The 24,212-nt window shown below is 42.2% G+C and overlaps 1 protein-coding gene across 3 annotated transcripts in view; it reads left to right on the top strand.

Annotated features, from left to right (window-relative positions):
* Nucleotides 1-13,709, top strand: part of LOC131939342 (complement C3) — a 71,816-nt gene extending 58,107 nt beyond the window's left edge. For 2 of the 3 annotated variants that reach the window (XM_059297599.1, XM_059297600.1), the window contains exons 30-37: nucleotides 5,753-5,836; nucleotides 6,767-6,834; nucleotides 7,148-7,216; nucleotides 9,512-9,592; nucleotides 12,024-12,084; nucleotides 12,350-12,376; nucleotides 13,192-13,297; nucleotides 13,584-13,709. In XM_059297599.1, the coding sequence (XP_059153582.1) occupies nucleotides 5,753-5,836; nucleotides 6,767-6,834; nucleotides 7,148-7,216; nucleotides 9,512-9,592; nucleotides 12,024-12,084; nucleotides 12,350-12,376; nucleotides 13,192-13,297; nucleotides 13,584-13,651 (564 nt within the window). In that variant the 3' untranslated portion in view covers nucleotides 13,652-13,709. Of the gene's footprint in view, nucleotides 1-5,752; nucleotides 5,837-6,766; nucleotides 6,835-7,147; nucleotides 7,217-8,854; nucleotides 9,340-9,511; nucleotides 9,593-12,023; nucleotides 12,085-12,349; nucleotides 12,377-13,191; nucleotides 13,298-13,583 lie in introns of those variants that run through there. The other variant, XM_059297601.1, reaches the window with a different exon arrangement.
* The last annotated feature ends 10,503 nt before the right edge of the window (nucleotides 13,710-24,212 follow it).

The raw sequence follows: 24,212 nt of genomic DNA, 5'->3' as shown, positions 1-24,212 counted from the left end.
AACCCAGTCTGAATGTTCCATGTGTTGTCTAACAACCCAGCCTGAATGTTCCATGTGTTGTCTAACAACCCAGCCTGAATGTTCCATGTACTAACAACCCAGTCTGAATGTTCCATGTGTTGTCTAACAACCCAGCCTGAATGTTCCATGTGCTAACAACCCAGTCTGAATGTTCCATGTTTTCTAACAACCCAGTCTAAATGTTCCATGTGTTGTCTAACAACCCAGTCTGAATGTTCCATGTGTTGTCTAACAACCCAGTCTGAATGTTCCATGTGTTGTCTAACAACCCAGTCTAAATGTTCCATGTGTTGTCTAACAACCCAGCCTGAATGTTCCATGTACTAACAACCCAGCCTGAATGTTCCATGTACTAACAACCCAGCCTGAATGTTCCATGTACTAACAACCCAGTCTGAATGTTCCATGTACTAACAACCCAGTCTGAATGTTCCATGTACTAACAACCCAGTCTGAATGTTCCATGTGTTGTCTAACAACCCAGTCTAAATGTTCCATGTGTTGTCTAACAACCCAGCCTGAATGTTCCATGTACTAACAACCCAGTCTGAATGTTCCATGTGTTGTCTAACAACCCAGCCTGAATGTTCCATGTGTTGTCTAACAACCCAGTCTGAATGTTCCATGTGTTGTCTAACAACCCAGTCTGAATGTTCCATGTGTTGTCTAACAACCCAGCTTGAATGTTCCATGTGTTGTCTAACAACCCAGCCTGAATGTTCCATGTACTAACAACCCAGTCTGAATGTTCCATGTGTTGTCTAACAACCCAGCCTGAATGTTCCATGTGTTGTCTAACAACCCAGTCTGAATGTTCCATGTGTTGTCTAACAACCCAGCCTGAATGTTCCATGTGTTGTCTAACAACCCAGTCTGAATGTTCCATGTGTTGTCTAACAACCCAGTCTGAATGTTCCATGTGTTGTCTAACAACCCAGCTTGAATGTTCCATGTGTTGTCTAACAACGCAGTCTGAATGTTCCATGTGTTGTCTAACAACCCAGCCTGAATGTTCCATGTGTTGTCTAACAACCCAGCCTAAATGTTCCATGTGTTGTCTAACAACCCAGTCTAAATGTTCCATGTGTTGTCTAACAACCCAGCCTGAATGTTCCATGTGCTAACAACCCAGTCTGAATGTTCCATGTGTTGTCTAACAACCCAGTCTGAATGTTCCATGTGTTGTCTAACAACCTAGTCTGAATGTTCCATGTGTTGTCTAACAACCCAGCCTGAATGTTCCATGTGTTGTCTAACAACCCAGCCTGAGTGTTCCATGTGTTGTCTAACAACCCAGTCTGAATGTTCCATGTGTTGTCTAACAACCCAGTCTAAATGTTCCATGTGTTGTCTAACAACCCAGCCTGAATGTTCCATGTGTTGTCTAACAATCCAGTCTAAATGTTCCATGTGTTGTCTAACAACCCAGCCTGAATGTTCCATGTACTAACAACCCAGTCTGAATGTTCCATGTGCTAACAATCCAGCCTGAATGTTCCATGTGTTGTCTAACAATCCAGTCTAAATGTTCCATGTGTTGTCTAACAACCCAGCCTGAATGTTCCATGTACTAACAACCCAGTCTGAATGTTCCATGTGCTAACAACCCAGTCTGAATGTTCCATGTGTTGTCTAACAACCCAGCCTGAATGTTCCATGTACTAACAACCCAGTCTGAATGTTCCATGTGTTGTCTAACAACCCAGCCTGAATGTTCCATGTGTTGTCTAACAACCCAGTCTGAATGTTCCATGTGTTGTCTAACAACCCAGTCTGAATGTTCCATGTGTTGTCTAACAACCCAGTCTGAATGTTCCATGTGTTGTCTAACAACCCAGCCTGAATGTTCCATGTGTTGTCTAACAACCCAGTCTAAATGTTCCATGTGCTAACAACCCAGTCTGAATGTTCCATGTGTTGTCTAACAACCCAGTCTGAATGTTTCATGTGCTGTTATAAACCCAGCCTGAATGTTCCATGTACTAACAACCCAGCCTGAATGTTCCATGTGCTAACAACCCAGTCTGAATGTTCCATGTGTTGTCTAACAACCCAGCCTGAATGTTCCATGTGTTGTCTAACAACCCAGCCTGAGTGTTCCATGTGTTGTCTAACAACCCAGCCTGAATGTTCCATGTTCTAACAACCCAGCCTGAATGTTCCATGTGTTGTCTAACAACCCAGCCTGAATGTTCCATGTACTAACAACCCAGTCTGAGTGTTCCATGTGTTGTCTAACAACCCAGCCTGAATGTTCCATGTTCTAACAACCCAGCCTGAATGTTCCATGTGTTGTCTAACAACCCAGCCTGAATGTTCCATGTACTAACAACCCAGTCTGAATGTTCCATGTGTTGTCTAACAACCCAGCCTGAATGTTCCATGTGCTAACAACCCAGTCTGAATGTTCCATGTTTTCTAACAACCCAGTCTAAATGTTCCATGTACTAACAACCCAGTCTGAATGTTCCATGTACTAACAACCCAGTCTGAATGTTCCATGTACTAACAACCCAGTCTGAATGTTCCATGTGTTGTCTAACAACCCAGTCTAAATGTTCCATGTGTTGTCTAACAACCCAGCCTGAATGTTCCATGTACTAACAACCCAGTCTGAATGTTCCATGTGTTGTCTAACAACCCAGCCTGAATGTTCCATGTGTTGTCTAACAACCCAGTCTGAATGTTCCATGTACTAACAACCCAGTCTGAATGTTCCATGTGTTGTCTAACAACCCAGCCTGAATGTTCCATGTACTAACAACCCAGTCTGAATGTTCCATGTGTTGTCTAACAACCCAGTCTAAATGTTCCATGTGTTGTCTAACAACCCAGCCTGAATGTTCCATGTACTAACAACCCAGTCTAAATGTTCCATGTGTTGTCTAACAACCCAGCTTGAATGTTCCATGTGTTGTCTAACAACCCAGCCTGAATGTTCCATGTGTTGTCTAACAACCCAGCCTAAATGTTCCATGTGTTGTCTAACAACCCAGCCTAAATGTTCCATGTGTTGTCTAACAACCCAGCCTGAATGTTCCATTTGTTGTCTAACAACCCAGCCTGAATGTTCCATGTGCTAACAACCCAGCCTGAATGTTCCATGTGCTAACAACCCAGTCTGAATGTTCCATGTGTTGTCTAACAACCCAGCCTAAATGTTCCATGTGTTGTCTAACAACCCAGCCTGAATGTTCCATGTGTTGTCTAACAACCCAGCCTGAATGTTCCATGTGCTAACAACCCAGTCTGAATGTTCCATGTTTTCTAACAACCCAGTCTGAATGTTCCATGTGTTGTCTAACAACCCAGTCTGAATGTTCCATGTGTTGTCTAACAACCCAGTCTGAATGTTCCATGTGTTGTCTAACAACCCAGTCTAAATGTTCCATGTGTTGTCTAACAACCCAGCCTGAATGTTCCATGTGTTGTCTAACAACCCAGTCTAAATGTTCCATGTACTAACAACCCAGTCTGAATGTTCCATGTGTTGTCTAACAACCCAGTCTAAATGTTCCATGTGTTGTCTAACAACCCAGCCTGAATGTTCCATGTGTTGTCTAACAACCCAGTCTAAATGTTCCATGTACTAACAACCCAGCCTGAATGTTCCATGTGTTGTCTAACAACCCAGCCTGAATGTTCCATGTGTTGTCTAACAATCCAGTCTGAATGTTCCATGTGTTGTCTAACAACCCAGCCTGAATGTTCCATGTGTTGTCTAACAACCCAGCCTGAATGTTCCATGTGTTGTCTAACAACCCAGCTTGAATGTTCCATGTGTTGTCTAACAACCCAGTCTAAATGTTCCATGTGTTGTCTAACAACCCAGCCTGAATGTTCCATGTGCTAACAACCCAGTCTGAATGTTCCATGTGTTGTCTAACAACCCAGTCTGAATGTTCCATGTGTTGTCTAACAACCCAGCCTGAATGTTCCATGTGTTGTCTAACAACCCAGCCTGAATGTTCCATGTGTTGTCTAACAACCCAGCCTGAATGTTCCATGTGCTAACAACCCAGTCTAAATGTTCCATGTGTTGTCTAACAACCCAGCCTGAATGTTCCATGTGTTGTCTAACAACCCAGTCTGAATGTTCCATGTGTTGTCTAACAACCCAGTCTGAATGTTCCATGTGTTGTATAACAACCCAGTCTGAATGTTCCATGTGTTGTCTAACAACCCAGCCTGAATGTTCCATGTGTTGTCTAACAACCCAGTCTGAATGTTCCATGTGTTGTCTAACAACCCAGCCTAAATGTTCCATGTGTTGTCTAACAACCTAGTCTGAATGTTCCATGTGTTGTCTAACAACCCAGCCTGAATGTTCCATGTGCTAACAACCCAGTCTGAATGTTCCATGTGTTGTCTAACAACCCAGTCTGAATGTTCCATGTGTTGTCTAACAACCCAGTCTGAATGTTCCATTTGTTGTCTAACAACCCAGTCTGAATGTTCCATGTGTTGTCTAACAACCCAGCCTGAATGTTCCATGTGTTGTCTAACAACCCAGCCTAAATGTTCCATGTGTTGTCTAACAACCCAGTCTAAATGTTCCATGTGTTGTCTAACAACCCAGCCTGAATGTTCCATGTGCTAACAACCCAGTCTGAATGTTCCATGTGTTGTCTAACAACCCAGTCTGAATGTTCCATGTGTTGTCTAACAACCTAGTCTGAATGTTCCATGTGTTGTCTAACAACCCAGCCTGAATGTTCCATGTGTTGTCTAACAACCCAGCCTGAGTGTTCCATGTGTTGTCTAACAACCCAGTCTGAATGTTCCATGTGTTGTCTAACAACCCAGTCTAAATGTTCCATGTGTTGTCTAACAACCCAGCCTGAATGTTCCATGTGTTGTCTAACAATCCAGTCTAAATGTTCCATGTGTTGTCTAACAACCCAGCCTGAATGTTCCATGTACTAACAACCCAGTCTGAATGTTCCATGTGCTAACAATCCAGCCTGAATGTTCCATGTGTTGTCTAACAATCCAGTCTAAATGTTCCATGTGTTGTCTAACAACCCAGCCTGAATGTTCCATGTACTAACAACCCAGTCTGAATGTTCCATGTGCTAACAACCCAGTCTGAATGTTCCATGTGTTGTCTAACAACCCAGCCTGAATGTTCCATGTACTAACAACCCAGTCTGAATGTTCCATGTGTTGTCTAACAACCCAGTCTGAATGTTCCATGTGTTGTCTAACAACCCAGTCTGAATGTTCCATGTGTTGTCTAACAACCCAGCCTGAGTGTTCCATGTGTTGTCTAACAACCCAGTCTGAATGTTCCATGTGTTGTCTAACAACCCAGTCTAAATGTTCCATGTGTTGTCTAACAACCCAGTCTGAATGTTCCATGTGCTAACAACCCAGTCTGAATGTTCCATGTGTTGTCTAACAACCCAGTCTGAATGTTCCATGTGCTAACAACCCAGTCTGAATGTTCCATGTGTTGTCTAACAACCTAGTCTGAATGTTCCATGTGTTGTCTAACAATCCAGTCTGAATGTTCCATTTGTTGTCTAACAACCCAGTCTGAATGTTCCATGTACTAACAACCCAGCCTGAATGTTCCATGTGTTGTCTAACAACCCAGTCTGAATGTTCCATGTGTTGTCTAACAACCCAGCCTGAATGTTCCATGTGCTAACAACCCAGTCTGAATGTTCCATGTGTTGTCTAACAACCCAGTCTGAATGTTCCATGTTATGTTTGCTGTCTCTAACAGGGCAGGTCAGAAGCTATAGAAGCCTTGAGCAAATATCCCAGACAGAAATGTCAACAATCAAGTGAGAAACATCCACCAACAAGTGTGAGTCAGACTTGCTGAATCAGCAGAATAAATCTTGTAGCGGCATCCTTTTGGTCACAGTTATAACTAGATGCGTAGCGACCATTCCCGGCGCCCGGGGACATACTTTCAATTTGGCGTCCCCCTCTGGAGCAAATTTTCAATTTGCACCCCCCTTCCTCAAACTTTCGCCCCCCCCCCCCACGAACTTTTCATTTGCACCCCCCATCCCCTCAAACTTTCAATTTGGCGCCCCCCTAAGGTCAGCGCCTGGGGACATATGTCCCGTCCCCCCAATTTATAATAGCTGTCCTACATTTACAACAGCCTCCCTACATTTACAACAGCTGTCCTACATTTACAACAACTGTCCTACATTTACAACAGCTGCCCTACATTTACAACAGCTGTCCTACATTTACAACAACTGTCCTACATTTACAACAGCTGTCCTACATTTACAACAACTGTCCTACATTTACAACAGCTGCCCTACATTTACAACAACTGTCCTACATTTACAACAACTGTCCTACATTTACAACAACTGTCCTACATTTACAACAGCTGTCCTACATTTACAACTGTCCTACATTTACAACAACTGTCCTACATTTACAACAACTGTCCTACATTTACAACAGCTGTCCTACATTTACAACAACTGTCCTACATTTACAACAGCTGTCCTACATTTACAACAACTGTCCTACATTTACAACAGCCTCCCTACATTTACAACAGCCTCCCTACATTTACAACTGCCTTACATTTACAACAGCTGTCCTACATTTACAACAGCTGCCCTACATTTACAACAGCTGCCCTACATTTACAACAGCTGTCCTACATTTACAACAACTGTCCTACATTTACAACAGCTGTCCTACATTTACAACAGCTGCCCTACATTTACAACTTGTAAATTGCCATCCATTTGATTCCACCCAGGTGAAGCAGGACCAGATTGTGGCAGACAAAACCTGTCCATTTGACATGACATTCTTGGCTATAAAAAGGTGGGTCTATCTACCTGTGGGTGACAGTTTGAGAAACTTGTTGAGTGAATGTGGAACTAAGACACCATCACTACTATACCCCTTGAACTAATTAGGGACACAATTAATGTTACCTGACTTAATCTACCTGTGGGTGACAGTTTGAGAAACTTGTTGAGTGAATGTGGAACTAAGACACCATCACTACTATACCCCTTGAACTAATTAGGGACACAATTAATCTTACCTGACTTAATCCTGTATAGGATTATGCATACAATGAAATGCTATTGTTCCATAAGATTCTAATCCAATGTTTAACTTTGTTGTCTAGTGATGGCAGTAGCTGTAGCTGTGGTGGGGACAAGACAAGTCCAAAATCTTCAACCTGTACCTCTATAAGGTAATCATTAACTGTAGTTGTGGTGGGGCCAAACAAACCGCCTGACACAAATATACAAACAAACCGCCTTACACAAATATACAAACAAACCGCCTTACACAAATATACAAACAAACCGCCTTACACAAATATACAAACAAACCGCCTTGCACAAATATACAAACAAACCGCCTTACACAAATATACAAACAAACCGCCTGACACAAATATACAAACAAACCGCCTTACACAAATATACAAACAAACCGCCTGACACAAATATACAAACAAACCGCCTTACACAAATAAACAAATATACAAACAAACCGCCTTACACAAATATACAAACAAACCGCATTACACAAATATACAAACAAACCGCCTTACACAAATATACAAACAAACCGCCTTACACAAATATACAAACAAACCGCCTTACACAAATATACAAATAAACCGCCTTACACAAATATACAAACAAACCGCCTTACACAAATATACAAACAAACCGCCTTACACAAATATACAAACAAACCGCCTTACACAAATATACAAACAAACCGCCTTACACAAATATACAAACAAACCGCCTTACACAAATATACAAACAAACCGCCTTACACAAATATACAAACAAACCGCCTTACACAAATATACAAACAAACCGCCTGACAAAAATATACAAACAAACCGCCTGACACAAATATACAAACAAACCGCCTTACACAAATATACAAATAAACCGCCTTACACAAATATACAAACAAACCGCCTTACACAAATATACAAACAAACCGCCTTACACAAATATACAAACAAACCGCCTTACACAAATATACAAACAAACCGCCTTACACAAATATACAAACAAACCGCCTTACACAAATATACAAACAAACCGCCTTACACAAATATACAAACAAACCGCCTTACACAAATATACAAACAAACCGCCTGACACAAATATACAAACAAACCGCCTGACACAAATATACAAACAAACCGCCTGACACAAATATACAAACAAACCGCCTTACACAAATATACAAACAAACCGCCTTACACAAATATACAAACAAACCGCCTGACACAAATATACAAACAAACCGCCTGACACAAATATACAAACAAACCGCCTGACACAAATATACAAACAAACCGCCTGACACAAATATACAAACAAACCGCCTTACACAAATATACAAACAAACCGCCTTACACAAATATACAAACAAACCGCCTGACACAAATATACAAACAAACCGCCTGACACAAATATACAAAGCATCAGAGTGAAACCACTCAACAGAAACATTTTGTGGCAAACAACAGCACCAGGTGATACCATTAAAATATACAAACATAAAATATCTGAACAGTATAACGTAAGAGTATCAAGTTTTTACACCATCACTGCAAATTATTGTTATGCATACAATGGACATACACTGAAAGAAACTATAAGAAAGTGTAAGAGAACACTACACACACAACATACTATAGATTTAAGAAAGTTTAACAGAACACTGCACACACAACATACTATAGATTTAAGAAAGTGTAAGAGAACACTGCACACACAACATACTATAGATTTAAGAAAGTGTAACAGCAAGCCAACTATCTAACCCTCCTTCCGCCCCTTCCCTTGCTCTACAGGCATGGGCAACAGACCATATCATCATAACCCCCACCCCCACCAGTCTAGTGAGCTGTGGTTCACGCCCAATGTTTAGTGACGGTTATTGGCGCAGATAATTTATTTTTTAAACGATTTCAAACTAAGGGGAGGAAACAAGTTCTGCTTGATCTTTTCATTGTCATCTGTAATCTGTCTTCATGGACTGCTTGATCTTTTCATTGTCATCTGTAATCTGTCTTCATGGACTGCTTGATCTTTTCATTGTCATCTGTAATCTGTCTTCATGGACTGCTTGATCTTTTCATTGTCATCTGTAATCTGTCTTCATGGACTGCTTGATCTTTTCATTGTCATCTGTAATCTGTCTTCATGGACTGCTTGATCTTTTCATTGTCATCTGTAATCTGTCTTCATGGACTGCTTGATCTTTTCATTGTCATCTGTAATCTGTCTTCATGGACTGCTTGATCTTTTCATTGTCATCTGTAATCTGTCTTCATGGACTGCTGCTTTCATGAGGTTGGGGGGGGGGGGGGGGGAGGTAGTGATAGTGTCAAATTGACAAATTATGAATGACTGAAAAGTAGAGAACAAAAGAACTAAATAGCAGTCAGTGACTAGAATCTTTCATCTGCCCCCATGCTGTTTGAGTCTATAGCAAACTTTGTCTACAGCCCACAGGAAAATACAGCACTCCACAGTATCACAGCACCAAACTACAGCAAAACATGGGGGTGTTTCTCTGTTTACCTCAGGTTAGTTGGGTACAGCAAAACATGGGGATGTTTCTCTGTTTACCTCAGGTTAGTTGGGTACAGCAAAACATGGGCATGTTTCTCTGTTTACCTCAGGTTAGTTGGGTACAGCACAACATGGGGATGTTTCTCTGTTTACCTCAGGTTAGTTGGGTACAGCACAACATGGGGATGTTTCTCTGTTTACCTCAGGTTAGTTGGGTACAGCACAACATGGGGATGTTTCTCTGTTTACCTCAGGTTAGTTGGGTACAGCAAAACATGGGGGTGTTTCTCTGTTTACCTCAGGTTAGTTGGGTACAGCAAAACATGGGGATGTTTCTCTGTTTACCTCAGGTTAGTTGGGTACAGCACAACATGGGGATGTTTCTCTGTTTACCTCAGGTTAGTTGGGTACAGCACAACATGGGGATGTTTCTCTGTTTACCTCAGGTTAGTTGGGTACAGCAAAACATGGGGATGTTTCTCTGTTTACCTCAGGTTAGTTGGGTACAGCAAAACATGGGGATGTTTCTCTGTTTACCTCAGGTTAGTTGGGTACAGCAAAACATGGGGATGTTTCTCTGTTTACCTCAGGTTAGTTGGGTACAGCAAAACATGGGGATGTTTCTCTGTTTACCTCAGGTTAGTTGGGTACAGCAAAACATGGGGATGTTTCTCTGTTTACCTCAGGTTAGTTGGGTACAGCAAAACATGGGGATGTTTCTCTGTTTACCTCAGGTTAGTTGGGTACAGCAAAACATGGGGATGTTTCTCTGTTTACCTCAGGTTAGTTGGGTACAGCACAACATGGGGATGTTTCTCTGTTTACCTCAGGTTAGTTGGGTACAGCAAAACATGGGGATGTTTCTCTGTTTACCTCAGGTTAGTTGGGTACAGCAAAACATGGGGATGTTTCTCTGTTTACCTCAGGTTAGTTGGGTACAGCAAAACATGGGGATGTTTCTCTGTTTACCTCAGGTTAGTTGGGTACAGCACAACATGGGGATGTTTCTCTGTTTACCTCAGGTTAGTTGGGTACAGCAAAACATGGGGATGTTTCTCTGTTTACCTCAGGTTAGTTGGGTACAGCAAAACATGGGGATGTTTCTCTGTTTACCTCAGGTTAGTTGGGTACAGCACAACATGGGGATGTTTCTCTGTTTACCTCAGGTTAGTTGGGTACAGCAAAACATGGGGATGTTTCTCTGTTTACCTCAGGTTAGTTGGGTACAGCACAACATGGGGATGTTTCTCTGTTGACCTCAGGTTAGTTGGGTACAGCAAAACATGGGGGTGTTTCTCTGTTTACCTCAGGTTAGTTGGGTACAGCAGAACATGGGGATGTTTCTCTGTTTACCTCAGGTTAGTTGGGTACAGCAGAACATGGGGATGTTTCTCTGTTTACCTCAGGTTAGTTGGGTACAGCAAAACATGGGGGTGTTTCTCTGTTTACCTCAGGTTAGTTGGGTACAGCAAAACATGGGGATGTTTCTCTGTTTACCTCAGGTTAGTTGGGTACAGCAAAACATGTGGATGTTTCTCTGTTGACCTCAGGTTAGTTGGGTACAGCAAAACATGGGGGTGTTTCTCTGTTTACCTCAGGTTAGTTGGGTACAGCAAAACATGGGGGTGTTTCTCTGTTTACCTCAGGTTAGTTGGGTACAGCAAAACATGGGGATGTTTCTCTGTTTACCTCAGGTTAGTTGCCAGCATTTCACTTGACAATCACAGACTTGAAACTTGACAATCACAGACTTGAAACTTGACAATCACAGACTTGAAACTTGACAATCACAGACTTGAAACTTGACAATCACAGACATGAAACTTGACAATCACAGACATGAAACTTGACAATCACAGACATGAAACTTGACAATCACAGACAGGAAACTTGACAATCACAGACATGAATTGAGAACTTTTAGTTATGACAAAAGGACCTAACAATACTGACATAACTAAATGTTCACAATTCAACCCTAACCCTAAGGACCAGGACCTAACAATACTGACACTATTTTAACTTAGTTGGCGTAATGATCTGCAGTGTTTCTTCCAGACTTTTCTCCAAGGGGGGGGGGGGGGACTAAAATTTCCGGGGGTCCAGACACTGCTAAAAGTATATATTTTCTATATAAATTCCATTTTGTTCTGTGGGACAGTAGATTCTCCTGGGGGGGGGGGGGGGGGGGGGGCACTTCCTGAGGAGATGCCTGAAAGAGACACTGAATAGTTTGAGCTTTTTATTTTTCACTACACTGTTTATAATCAACTTCTGATTTGAAAGAATTTGGACAAGCCTGTGTGTACACTATTTCTCCAGGTACATTGACATTTGTGTGTTTGTGTACACTATTTCTCCAGGTACATTGACATTTGTGTGTTTGTGTACACTATTTCTCCAGGTACATTGACATTTGTGTGTTTGTGTACACTATTTCTCCAGGTACATTGACATTTGCTCTGTGAACATCTCAGTTGAAATATCCAGCATTCAAATCAACATGGTGAGTCCCACATGACTTTTATACACAATTGTTAACCCAACAACAACCAACTCCCAAAACTTTATGCCAAACTCATGAACAGTGTCATCATTTATAAAGGATAAATACTGACACATTTGCTTATTTTATATATATATATATATATGCATATATATATTTATGAATATATATATACATATTAAACGGATTAATGTCAAATATTAGCACACAAACCTAGCCACTATTTGAATAAAGAACTGAAACAATTTCATGTTTTTTATTTCAGCCAAAAAAAGAATGGAATTGTACAAAGGTATTTGAATATTTTGTAAATTTGATGTGACAGATAAAGGTGCTAGGGTTTACTGGAGTTGCTCATTGTTTACCTCAGCCCATTGTTTACCTCAGCCCATTGTTTACCTCAGCCCATTGTTTACCTCAGCCCATTGTTTACCTCAGCCCATTGTTTACCTCAACTCATTGTTTACCTCAGCCCATTGTTTACCTCAGCCCATTGTTTACCTCAACCCATTGTTTGACTACTGTGTCTTTATCTCTGTAACTATGTATTTAGCTCAGCCCATTGTTTGACTACTGTGTCCTTATCTCTGTAACTATGTATTTAGCTCAGCCCATTGTTTACCTCAGCCCATTGTTTACCTCAACCCATTGTTTGACTACTGTGTCCTTATCTCTGTAACTATGTATTTAGCTCAACCCATTGTTTGACTACTGTGTCCTTATCTCTGTAACTATGTATTTAGCTCAGCCCATTGTTTGACTACTGTTTCCTTATCTCTGTAACTATGTATTTAGCTCAGCCCATTGTTTGACTACTGTGTCTTTATCTCTGTAACTATGTATTTAGCTCAACCCATTGTTTGACTACTGTGTCTTTATCTCTGTAACTATGTATTTAGCTCAGCCCATTGTTTGACTACTGTGTCTTTATCTCTGTAACTATGTATTTAGCTCAGCCCATTGTTTGACTACTGTTTCCTTATCTCTGTAACTATGTATTTAGCTCAGCCCATTGTTTGACTACTGTGTCCTTATCTCTGTAACTATGTATTTACCTCAACCCATTGTTTGACTACTGTGTCCTTATCTCTGTAACTATGTATTTAGCTCAACAGATCAGAGCCCAGCTGCTTTAGCTTTAGCCTCCCCTCTGAAGATGTTGAACAGCATGAATGTCTAGTGGACGTAACCATCACTCAAGTGGGACAAACTGGTCAGTTTATTCTGTCACTTTCCTGATCACACTCACAATCTTCAAATTGTACACTAGACAAAACCAGTGGGGGGGGGGGGGGGGGGGATTGGTCACATTGGGTAATGTATCTTAATCTATTTCATTTAGAACCATATATTTTTTCTCGTTGATCGGGGGGGGGGGGATGAGTGAGCAGATAAGAACACTGGAGCTGTTCATTAAATGAGGGAGGATTTTCAAATGGAATATCACTTTCCCTCAAGAGAATTCAACTCTGTACTAAGTCCAAATTTCTCTTTTCCAGGGCGGCCTTTATGCAAACGTCAAATTGATCTGAAAAAGTGTTTGAACAGAAGTTCATTCAACAGCTAATATCAATCTGGGGATTTAGATTGCAAGTCAAATGTTTTGTGTTCGTTTTATAGGTGAGTTTTTGGAAGTTGCATTTCATGTGTGGACATCTGCATGGACATGGACATTTTATGTGTGGACATCTGCATGGACATTTTATTTTTGGACATCTACATGGACATTTCATGTGTGGACATCTACATGGACATTTTATGTGTGGACATCTGCATGGACATTTCATGTGTGGACATCTGCATGGACATTTCATGTGTGGACATCTACATGGACATTTCATGTGTGGACATCTACATGGACATTTCATGTGTGGACATCTACATGGACATTTCATGTGTGGACATCTACATGGACATTTCATGTGTGGACATCTACATGGACATTTCATGTGTGGACATCTACATGGACATTTCATGTGTGGACATCTACATGGACATTTCATGTGTGGACATCTGCATGGACATTTCATGTGTGGACATCTGCATGGACATTTCATGTGTGGACATCTACATGGACATTTCATGTGTGGACATCTACATGGACATTTCATGTGTGGACATCTACATGGACATTTCATGTGTGGACATCTGCATGGACATTTCATGTGTGGACATCTACATGGACATTTCATGTGTGGACATCTGCATGGACATGGACATTTCATGTGTGGACATCTGCATGGACATTTCATGTGTGGACATCTACATGGACATTTCATGTGTGGACATCTGCATGGACATTTCATGTGTGGACATCTGCATGGACATTTCATGTGTGGACATCTGCATGGACATGGACATTTCATGTGTGGACATCTGCATGGACATTTCATGTGTGGACATCTACATGGACATTTCATGTGTGGACATCTGCATGGACATGGACATTTCATGTGTGGACATCTGCATGGACATTTCATGTGTGGACATCTACATGGACATTTTATGTGTGAACATCTACATGGACATTTCATGTGTGGACATCTACATGGACATTTCATGTGTGGACATCTGCATGGACATTTCATGTGTGGACATCTGCATGGACATTTCATGTGTGGACATCTACATGGACATTTCATGTGTGGACATCTGCATGGACATGGACATTTCATGTGTGGACATCTGCATGGACATTTCATGTGTGGACATCTACATGGACATTTCATGTGTGGACATCTGCATGGACATGGACATTTCATGTGTGGACATCTGCATGGACATTTCATGTGTGGACATCTACATGGACATTTTATGTGTGAACATCTGCATGGACATTTCATGTGTGGACAAGTACGTGCTCTGGACATTTTATGTGTGGACATTTTTATGGACCTGGACCCACAAATTACCAGTTCGTATATAAAAGTCCATTTTGTCTGATACCCATGTGTGTGGCCACTAGAACATTCCTGAAAGGTCTGGGTGTCACTGTGGATGTAGTACTAGTTGTACTAGCTTAGTTTTTTAGTTCTAGTGATGGTGCTTTTTTGTTCTAGTGATGATACTTTTTAGTTCTAGTGATGATACTTTTTAGTTCTAGTGATGATACTTTTTAGTTCTAGTGATGATACTTTTTAGTTCTAGTGATGATACTTTTTTGTTCTAGTGATGATACTTTTTAGTTGTAGTGATGATACTTTTTTGTTCTAGTGATGATACTTTTTAGTTCTAGTGATGATACTTTTTAGTTGTAGTGATGATACTTTTTAGTTCTAGTGATGATACTTTTTAGTTCTAGTGATGATACTTTTTAGTTGTAGTGATGATACTTTTTAGTTCTAGTGATGATACTTTTATCTTTGTAAAGAAATTCTTTGTGTTTCCCTTTAAAGAAAAAATTAAAAGTGTGTTATCAGCAGTTAGGTCTTTTAATTTTTATTTTACTCAGAAGAATATGTAGGCCTATTCAGTGGCGTGGCTAGGTCGGGTGTCACCCTGTGTGGCACCTAATGGAGTAGCCTACCTCACCTGGCTAGGTGGGGGTGTCACCCTGTGTGGCACCTAATGGAGTAGCCTACCTCACCTGGCTAGGTCGGGTGTCACCCTGTGTGGCACCTAATGGAGTAGCCTACCTCACCTGGCTAGGTGGGGGTGTCACCCTGTGTGGCACCTAATGGAGTAGCCTACCTCACCTGGCTAGGTGGGGGTGTCACCCTGTGTGGCATCTAATGGAGTAGCCTACCTCACCTGGCTAGGTGGGGGTGTCACCCTGTGTGGCACCTAATGGAGTAGCCTATCTCACCTGGCTAGGTGGGGGTGTCACCCTGTGTGGCACCTAATGGAGTAGCCTACCTCACCTGGCTAGGTGGGGGTGTCACCCTGTGTGGCATCTAATGGAGTAGCCTACCTCACCTGGCTAGGTGGGGGTGTCACCCTGTGTGGCACCTAATGGAGTAGCCTACCTCACCTGGCTAGGTGGGGGTGTCACCCTGTGTGGCATCTAATGGAGTAGCCTATCTCACCTGGCTAGGTGGGGGTGTCACATTGTGTGGCACCTAATGGAGTAGCCTACCTCACCTGGCTAGGTGGGGGTGTCACCCTGTGTGGCATCTAATAGAGTAGCCTATCTCACCTGGCTAGGTGGGGGTGTCACATTGTGTGGCACCTAATGGAGTAGCCTATCTCACCTGGCTAGGTGGGGGTGTCACCCTGTGTGGCACCTAATGGAGTAGCCTACCTCACCTGGCTAGGTGGGGGTGTCACCCTGTGTGGCACCTAATGGAGTAGCCTACCTCACCTGGCTAGGTCGGGTGTCACCCTGTGTGGCACCTAATGGAGTAGCCTACCTCACCTGGCTAGGTGGGGGTGTCACCCTGTGTGGCACCTAATGGAGTAACCTACCTCACCTGGCTAGGTGGGGGTGTCACCCTGTCCTACCTCACCTGGCTAGGTGGGGGTGTCACCCTGTGTGGCACCTAATGGAGTAGCCTACCTCACCTGGCTAGGTGGGGGTGTCACCCTGTGTGGCACCTAATGGAGTAGCCTACCTCACCTGGCTAGGTGGGGGTGTCACCCTGTGTGGCACCTAATGGAGTAGCCTACCTCATCTGGCTAGGTGGGGGTGTCACCCTGTGTGGCATCTAATGGAGTAGCCTACCTCACCTGGCTAGGTGGGGGTGTCACCCTGTGTGGCACCTAATGGAGTAGCCTACCTCACCTGGCTAGGTGGGGGTGTCACATTGTGTGGCACCTAATGGAGTAGCCTACCTCACCTGGCTAGGTGGGGGTGTCACCCTGTGTGGCATCTAATGGAGTAGCCTACCTCACCTGGCTAGGTCGGGTGTCACCCTGTGTGGCACCTAATGGAGTAGCCTACCTCACCTGGCTAGGTGGGGGTGTCACCCTGTGTGGCATCTAATGGAGTAGCCTACCTCACCTGGCTAGGTGGGGGTGTCACATTGTGTGGCACCTAATGGAGTAGCCTATCTCACCTGGCTAGGTGGGGGTGTCACCCTGTGTGGCACCTAATGGAGTAGCCTATCTCACCTGGCTAGGTGGGGGTGTCACCCTGTGTGGCACCTAATGGAGTAGCCTACCTCACCTTACAGGCCTACATCACCCCCTCCACCTCAGGGCAGGATTGGGGGGAAAGGGGGAAATGGCGACTACACAAAAAGGTGCCACCTTTAAATATACATGAGCAGACCCTGTAAATGTTTTGACAACAAACGGCAGTTATGATAGTATTAATATGTGTGCATGTTAGTTTTTGTAAACTTTTATTTAGTTGACAAGGTTGGTTTTTTGTGTGGGTCTGTCGTGAATGGTGTCCAGTCGAAAACCCCTGGACATAAGCCCCCCGCGAGATGAACCCCCCACAACATGAACTCCCTGGACAAAAACCCCCAATTGAGGTTTATATAAGGAAAAATCAAAGTTGATGAGAACCAAAATTAATATATAAATACAAAACAAACATTAGAAATAAACAGTTTTATTTTTATTATAACTTTAAAAAGACAGATTGTGAGCGATGCCTCGCAAATACTCAATAATGGTGGACTCATTAAAATGCAGGAGCTGTTTTGAATGTACCATCCATAAACCAGTGCTGATTAACCTCCAATAACCTAAGGTTGTCCTTGGTTCCAAACAAAAACATCCTACCTTTTGATTTGGCACCGGAATCGAACAGAAGAAATTGTTGTCCATCTTGTGGCATAGTATATTGTTCAGGAATGATTACATCATGAACTTTCCTTGGATCAGACAGTGGGTGTTTTGACGTTGACACCTGATGTTACGCCGTATGTGTGGAACCGAGGGCAGCTTGGCTTTGGCATCTTCCGTAATCGTAGAGTGATGATCTGCTGGGGTGTTGCTTCCGTTTCTTCTGCCAGTGGTTTCAAAAATCACCTTTAAATTGCCTTTATTGGATTGAACAAACTCCATTCCAGAAATGATACGATTTGTTGAGAAATAAATTTGATGTTATATTTATACAATGCTTCTGTGTGCCAAGGTGGATATGAACCAAACTTCAGTCGGTGAATCTCTCACATCTTTTGAATTGTTAAGAATGTGGATGACCTATATCTAAGGTGTTATTGGTGTCCGATCTTTGATCAAATACAACTAAGGTCACTCCTTGATTTCAAGTAGCATTTTTTTTAGGTAGCAACTATTTTCTTAGTCTTAAAATATAAAATTAATTCAATGTAATTTTTGTTATTTGTTGGTTCACGTCATCGTTATTATTTCTTTATATAAACCTCAGTGCGAGGGTTATTATCCGGGGGGGGGTTATCCGGAGGTTATGACGGGGAGCCGTGGTGATTTACAAAATTGAACCTACTTTAAATACAGCCATTTCATTCACTGTCCATATACATTCATCTCTGATCACTATGAAAGTAATCTAATTAGACGCTTGGTTAATCATTAAAATCAACTTAAAAATTAAGTTGAGTCAACGATGAAAGGGGAGGTAACAAGATTAACTACTCGCTCTATCAACAGACAATCAATTGTTTGGTTACTTCCCTGCTAAGAAGGATCTTCTAAAGATGGCCAACTACTGCTCTGTTTAGGGTTGCCAGGTGTCCAGTTTTGAACCGGACAGTCCAGTATTTGAGCAGACTGTCCAGGATAAAATAAATATAAATACTGGACAAGTATATGAATAATACTCTGTTACCCCCCCCTTCTTCTGCTTTGCGGCATACCTGAGAAGGGAAGGATGGAAAGGTGTCCAGTATTTTCGGAGAAGGTATCTGGCAACCCTAGCTCTGGTTGTTAAATATACTGGCATCTGGTGTTGACATGATTAAGAACGAATTAAAGAAAATAAAACAAAGATAAAAAACAGAAATTAAAGCATCGAATTGGGCGTGGACAATCCTAAAATATAAACGGCAAATGTGTCGTCCGGCCGAGACTATCCATTATAGAAATTCAAACCACTTAAGGGATAATGTTCATTTCTTCCATAATGGTGCAATATATATTATATAACGCTTGCGCGCACTTTCTGGCTTAATTCAGTGAAAATTCAAATTGTTTAAAAATTTTCAATATCTTGTGTAGGCAATAATATATGGCCGAACCTAGTCGGAATAAGATGCGCAATGGAGAGAAACTACGACTTAGCGGCGATGTTTTCGATGGTACTGCGCATGCGTGTGTTTACAACCGCAGAACCCTAATACCAACCCTAATCCTATCCCTAACCCTATCCCTAATCCTATCCCTAATCCTAGCCCTAGCCATAGGTCACTGCGCATGCGCAGAACTATCTTTTGCCGAAAAATCTTATTCTGAGTAGACACTTCGATAATATATAGAATCTAGGCCTTCCGCCATTTTAATTTTAGGTCTTCATAATTTAATAAATATGCTACGCTGCGTTCATTATTTACTATTTAGGCCTATATCGACTGTATTTACACTTCTTGTCGGATGGCCGGCCAAGTTAGGCCTATATCGACTGTATTTACACTTCTTGTCGGATGGCCAAGTTAGGCCTATATCGACTGTATTTACACTTCTTGTCGGATGGCCAAGGTCAGCCCAGATAAATGTTGGCCCCTGGAGGCCAAAATATTTTTGTCTGGTGGGGGGCGGTGTTGGGTCATGTGGTCAGACGAGAAATCAGACGTCAACCACCCAAACAACACAAGTCTGTTTTCTAACAACCCGGCTATGGTAGACCCAAACAACACAAGTCTGTTTTCTAACAACCCGGCTATGCTAGACCCAAACAACACAAGTCTGTTTTCTAACAACCCGGCTATGGTAGACCCAAACAACACAAGTCTGTTTTCTAACAACCCGGCTATGGTAGACTCAAACAACACAAGTCTGTTTTCTAACAACCCGGCTATGGTAGACCCAAACAACACAAGTCTGTTTTCTAACAACCCGGCTATGGTAGACCCAAACAACACAAGTCTGTTTTCTAACAACCCGGCTATGCTAGACCCAAACAACACAAGTCTGTTTTCTAACAACCCGGCTATGGTAGACCCAAACAACACAAGTCTGTTTTCAAACAACCCGGCTATGGTAGACCCAAACAACACAAATCTGTTTTCTAACAACCCGACTATGCTAGACCCAAACAACACAAGTCTGTTTTCTAACAACCCGACTTATGGTAGACCCAAACAACACAAGTCTGTTTTCTAACAACCCGGCTGCTAGACCCAAACAACACAAGTCTGTTTTCTAACAACCCGACTTATGGTAGACCCAAACAACACAAGTCTGTTTTCTAACAACCCGGCTATGCTAGACCCAAACAACACAAGTCTGTTTTCTAACAACCCGGCTATGGTAGACCCAAACAACACAAGTCTGTTTTCAAACAACCCGGCTATGGTAGACCAAACAACACAAGTCTGTTTTCTAACAACCCGACTTATGGTAGACCCAAACAACACAAGTCTGTTTTCTAACAACCCGGCTATGCTAGACCCAAACAACACAAGTCTGTTTTCTAACAACCCGGCTATGGTAGACCCAAACAACACAAGTCTGTTTTCAAACAACCCGGCTATGCTAGACCCAAACAACACAAGTCTGTTTTCAAACAACCCGGCTATGGTAGACCCAAACAACACAAGTCTGTTTTCTAACAACCCGGCTATGGTAGACCCAAACAACACAAGTCTGTTTTCTAACAACCCGGCTATGATAGATATGCACACGGTTGGGTCAATGTCAGACCAAGTTTCTTTCAGGCGTATTTCTCCTCCATGTCTGAAATTCTAATTTCAGAGGCCACCATTGTAGCCTACAATGGCCGCATTAAGGCCTGTCTGTGTGCACGAGTGACGAGATTCTTCATCAACCCACACAGTACTGGCAGTAGATCTACCGGATTTTTGAAAGATTTTGGCTGGGGTTGGACGTCTGCCAATGGTGACCTAGATCTTTGTTTATGTCTGACCCGGCAGACGTTCACGTGGGGGTGGGGGGGGGGGGGGGGGGGGAAGAATGACACAATACTGCCGTCTGTTAAGTTACACGAACGCTATGCAGGTCAATTACACGCAGATACACATCTTGTCTGCATGACACCCCCCCCCCCCCCGTATGTTTTTTTTTAAAAATAATGCGAACTACCTTAATTACTTTTGTTTTTAGTTATATCTATTATCCCACTCAATTAGTTGTGCGATTTGTTTAGTAATAAGTCGTTACACCTATAACGTCCTAGGGACGTAACACTTATGACGTCCTAGGAACGTAGCCTACACCTATGACGTCCACCGAATACCAATACCAGTAAAGAACATTGATGACGTTCAGTGTATGGAATAAATAAAAGGCAGTATTAAAAATACCAACAACATTGCACTTAATCAATCCCCGCTAATTATGTAATTTTTTTTCTCAACACCAAAACAAAGTAATAAAAAGTAAATTCTCTCCCCCCCCCCCCCCCCCCGTAATGGTTTTTAAAAGGGAAGTATCTGTGTTTTCCTAATCAAGGGACGTAATGAGCGCTAAAGGACTAAATGCAAATAATTTTCAGACACAATTAGAAATTTTATAAACGTTGATACATTTTTTTAAAAATTTATGTTCATATTTTAAAATTATTATTTTAAGTACGCAAAATGAAAATTGTTTTTAAACACTTTCAATATTAATTTTTTAACTCATAAATTTAGACCATGAGCACTTCAGACACCTAACACTCGAATCCATAGAAATATTGTTTTTTCTTATAATCCTTATGTAATCTACGACAAACATTTTACAAACGAACATACAGAATTGAACTTCATATATTAGAAGTTCGCACATGGGCTTTTATATATGTTAGGATTTTTAACGCAGTATATCTTGGGGTTAGGAATAGTCTAAGACAAAAATATTAATTGTTTTTTTCTGAACAAATATTAAGAATTGTAGATGAATAAGTGAAATGTGTATCTCTTGACATTTAAATCCACGTTTTTGTTTTTTCTCAGACAATTTTGGAAAGAAAATACGGAAGTGCTTATATCCTCTCACATACTGTAGAGTAAATAAACAATGTTTATTTCCTCTCCACCAGAAGAGGATAAATATATCCTCTGTTGGATGTGAGAGGATGAGCACTACCGTCTGACGGAACTCAACGGTGTATTTTTTAGACGCGTGACCTTGTTTTCTAAATCGGAATTATTTAAATGTAAACAAAGAAAGAGCTGAATTTTTTGGATCATTGTTGAACCAAGTCACGGGTTTATTCAAAACTAGCCCTACATTGGGTGTACACAAAACTAGCCCTATATTGGGTGTACACAAAACTAGCCCTACATTGGGTGTACACAAAACTAGCCCTACATTGGGTGTACACAAAACTAGCCCTACATTGGGTGTACACAAAACTAGCCCTACATTGGGTGTACACAAAACTAGCCCTACATTGGGTGTACACAAAAACTAGCCCTACATTGGGTGTACACAAAACTAGCCCTACATTGAGTGTACACAAAACTAGCCCTACATTGGGTGTACACAAAACTAGCCCTACATTGGGTGTACACAAATTTTGGGCAAGTTATTTGGTTTTAATGTTCAGGTAAAGATTGTGTCTATTTATATCACAAAAGAGTGTCTGCTGCCATGTTATCAAAACACGGACCGGATTTTCCCGCACTCTATGAATAGCTTGTTCCGTCGTGTGACCTTTACATGAGTGTAGTCTGTGGTATTGACGGGACGCTCCAAGTTTAGCAACAGCTGCTTTCATTGCTCGGGGCGGCGTGCGGGCCAGAGCTTCTTCCAGGCATCTCTACCGCCCCCCCCCCCCCCCCCCCGCACCCGAAATAAATGGAATTTATATTGAAAACAAATTTTTTTTACTAGTGTCGTCCCCCCCCCCCCCGAAAAATGTAGTCCGCCCCCCCCCCCCTCAGAAATACTATGATGTTCAGATCGCAGTTCCACTTGGGCAAATTATTATTCTCATCTACACCGTCGCGTTAGAGCGGATAATAAACAATAAATAACTGTTAGTCTAACAGTCATCGTCATCAATATTTTAGATTTTTGAATACTTCCACCCTACCCCCAGTAATCCTCCCCCACCCCTAGTGATATATCCCTTTTCCCAGTCATGCGCCCACCCCTCACCCTCAGTAATACGTCCACTCTCAGCCCAAGTAATCCCCCCCCCCTAATAATCAGAGTTTCTTCCAGGCATCTCTTCGCCCCCCCCCCCCCCCCGAAGAAAGTCTACCGCCCCCCCCCCCCCCCCAACGAAATAAAATTTATATAGAAAATATATACTTTTAACAGTGTCCACCCCCCGAAGAAAGTCTATCCCCCCCCCCCCCCCCGAAAATGTCAAGTGCCCCCCCCCCCCCGAGTAAAAAGTCTGGAATAAACACTGCCAGTAATGCGCCCACCCAAAGAAGGACGACACACTTCTCTCACCCAAAGAAGGACGACACACTTCTCTCACACAAAGAAGGACGACACACTTCTCTCACCCAAAGAAGGACGACACACTTCTCTCACCCAAAGAAGGACGACACACTTCTCTCACCCAAAGAAGGACGACACACTTCTCTCACCCAAAGAAGGACGACACACTTTCTCACCCAAAGAAGGACGACACACTTCTCTCACCCAAAGAAGACAACAACACACTTCTCTCACCCAAAGAAGGACGACACACTTCTCTCACCCAAAGATAGACGACACACTTCTCTCACCCAAAGAAGGACGACAAGAAAAGATTGTGACCTTGACCGACTGGGAATGTTTGTTCAATCACTTGTCAGCCATTCCTGTTTAATTTAAAAAAAAAAAACAACCGACGGTTTCGCGACGTCATCTAACAATTGAGCTGAGCACTATGGTGACGTCACAGAATGACTAGATGTCGTAAGAGAAATATTCAGTGACTCAAGCCGGTTTTATCACCGATAAACCGTCAATAAACACCAGAAATCCCCCACCGGAAATACATTTCCTCATTCGTCACCTGATCACAAGTCGAGATGATGACAACAGGTCATGCTGACAACCATACACCCCGACACTAGCCAGAGACTCAACTTTCTAACGACATGACATGGCATGACATGACAAATGTCAGATTTGTTGATAGTATCATGACACAA

This window comes from Physella acuta, unplaced genomic scaffold (genome assembly GCF_028476545.2).
Source record: "Physella acuta isolate Inbredline_101_S28 unplaced genomic scaffold, ASM2847654v3 ptg000275l, whole genome shotgun sequence".
NCBI classification, from domain to species: domain Eukaryota; kingdom Metazoa; phylum Mollusca; class Gastropoda; family Physidae; genus Physella; species Physella acuta.
The sequence above is the reverse complement of the archived record's forward strand: the minus strand, read 5'-3'. Positions and strand labels throughout refer to the sequence as shown.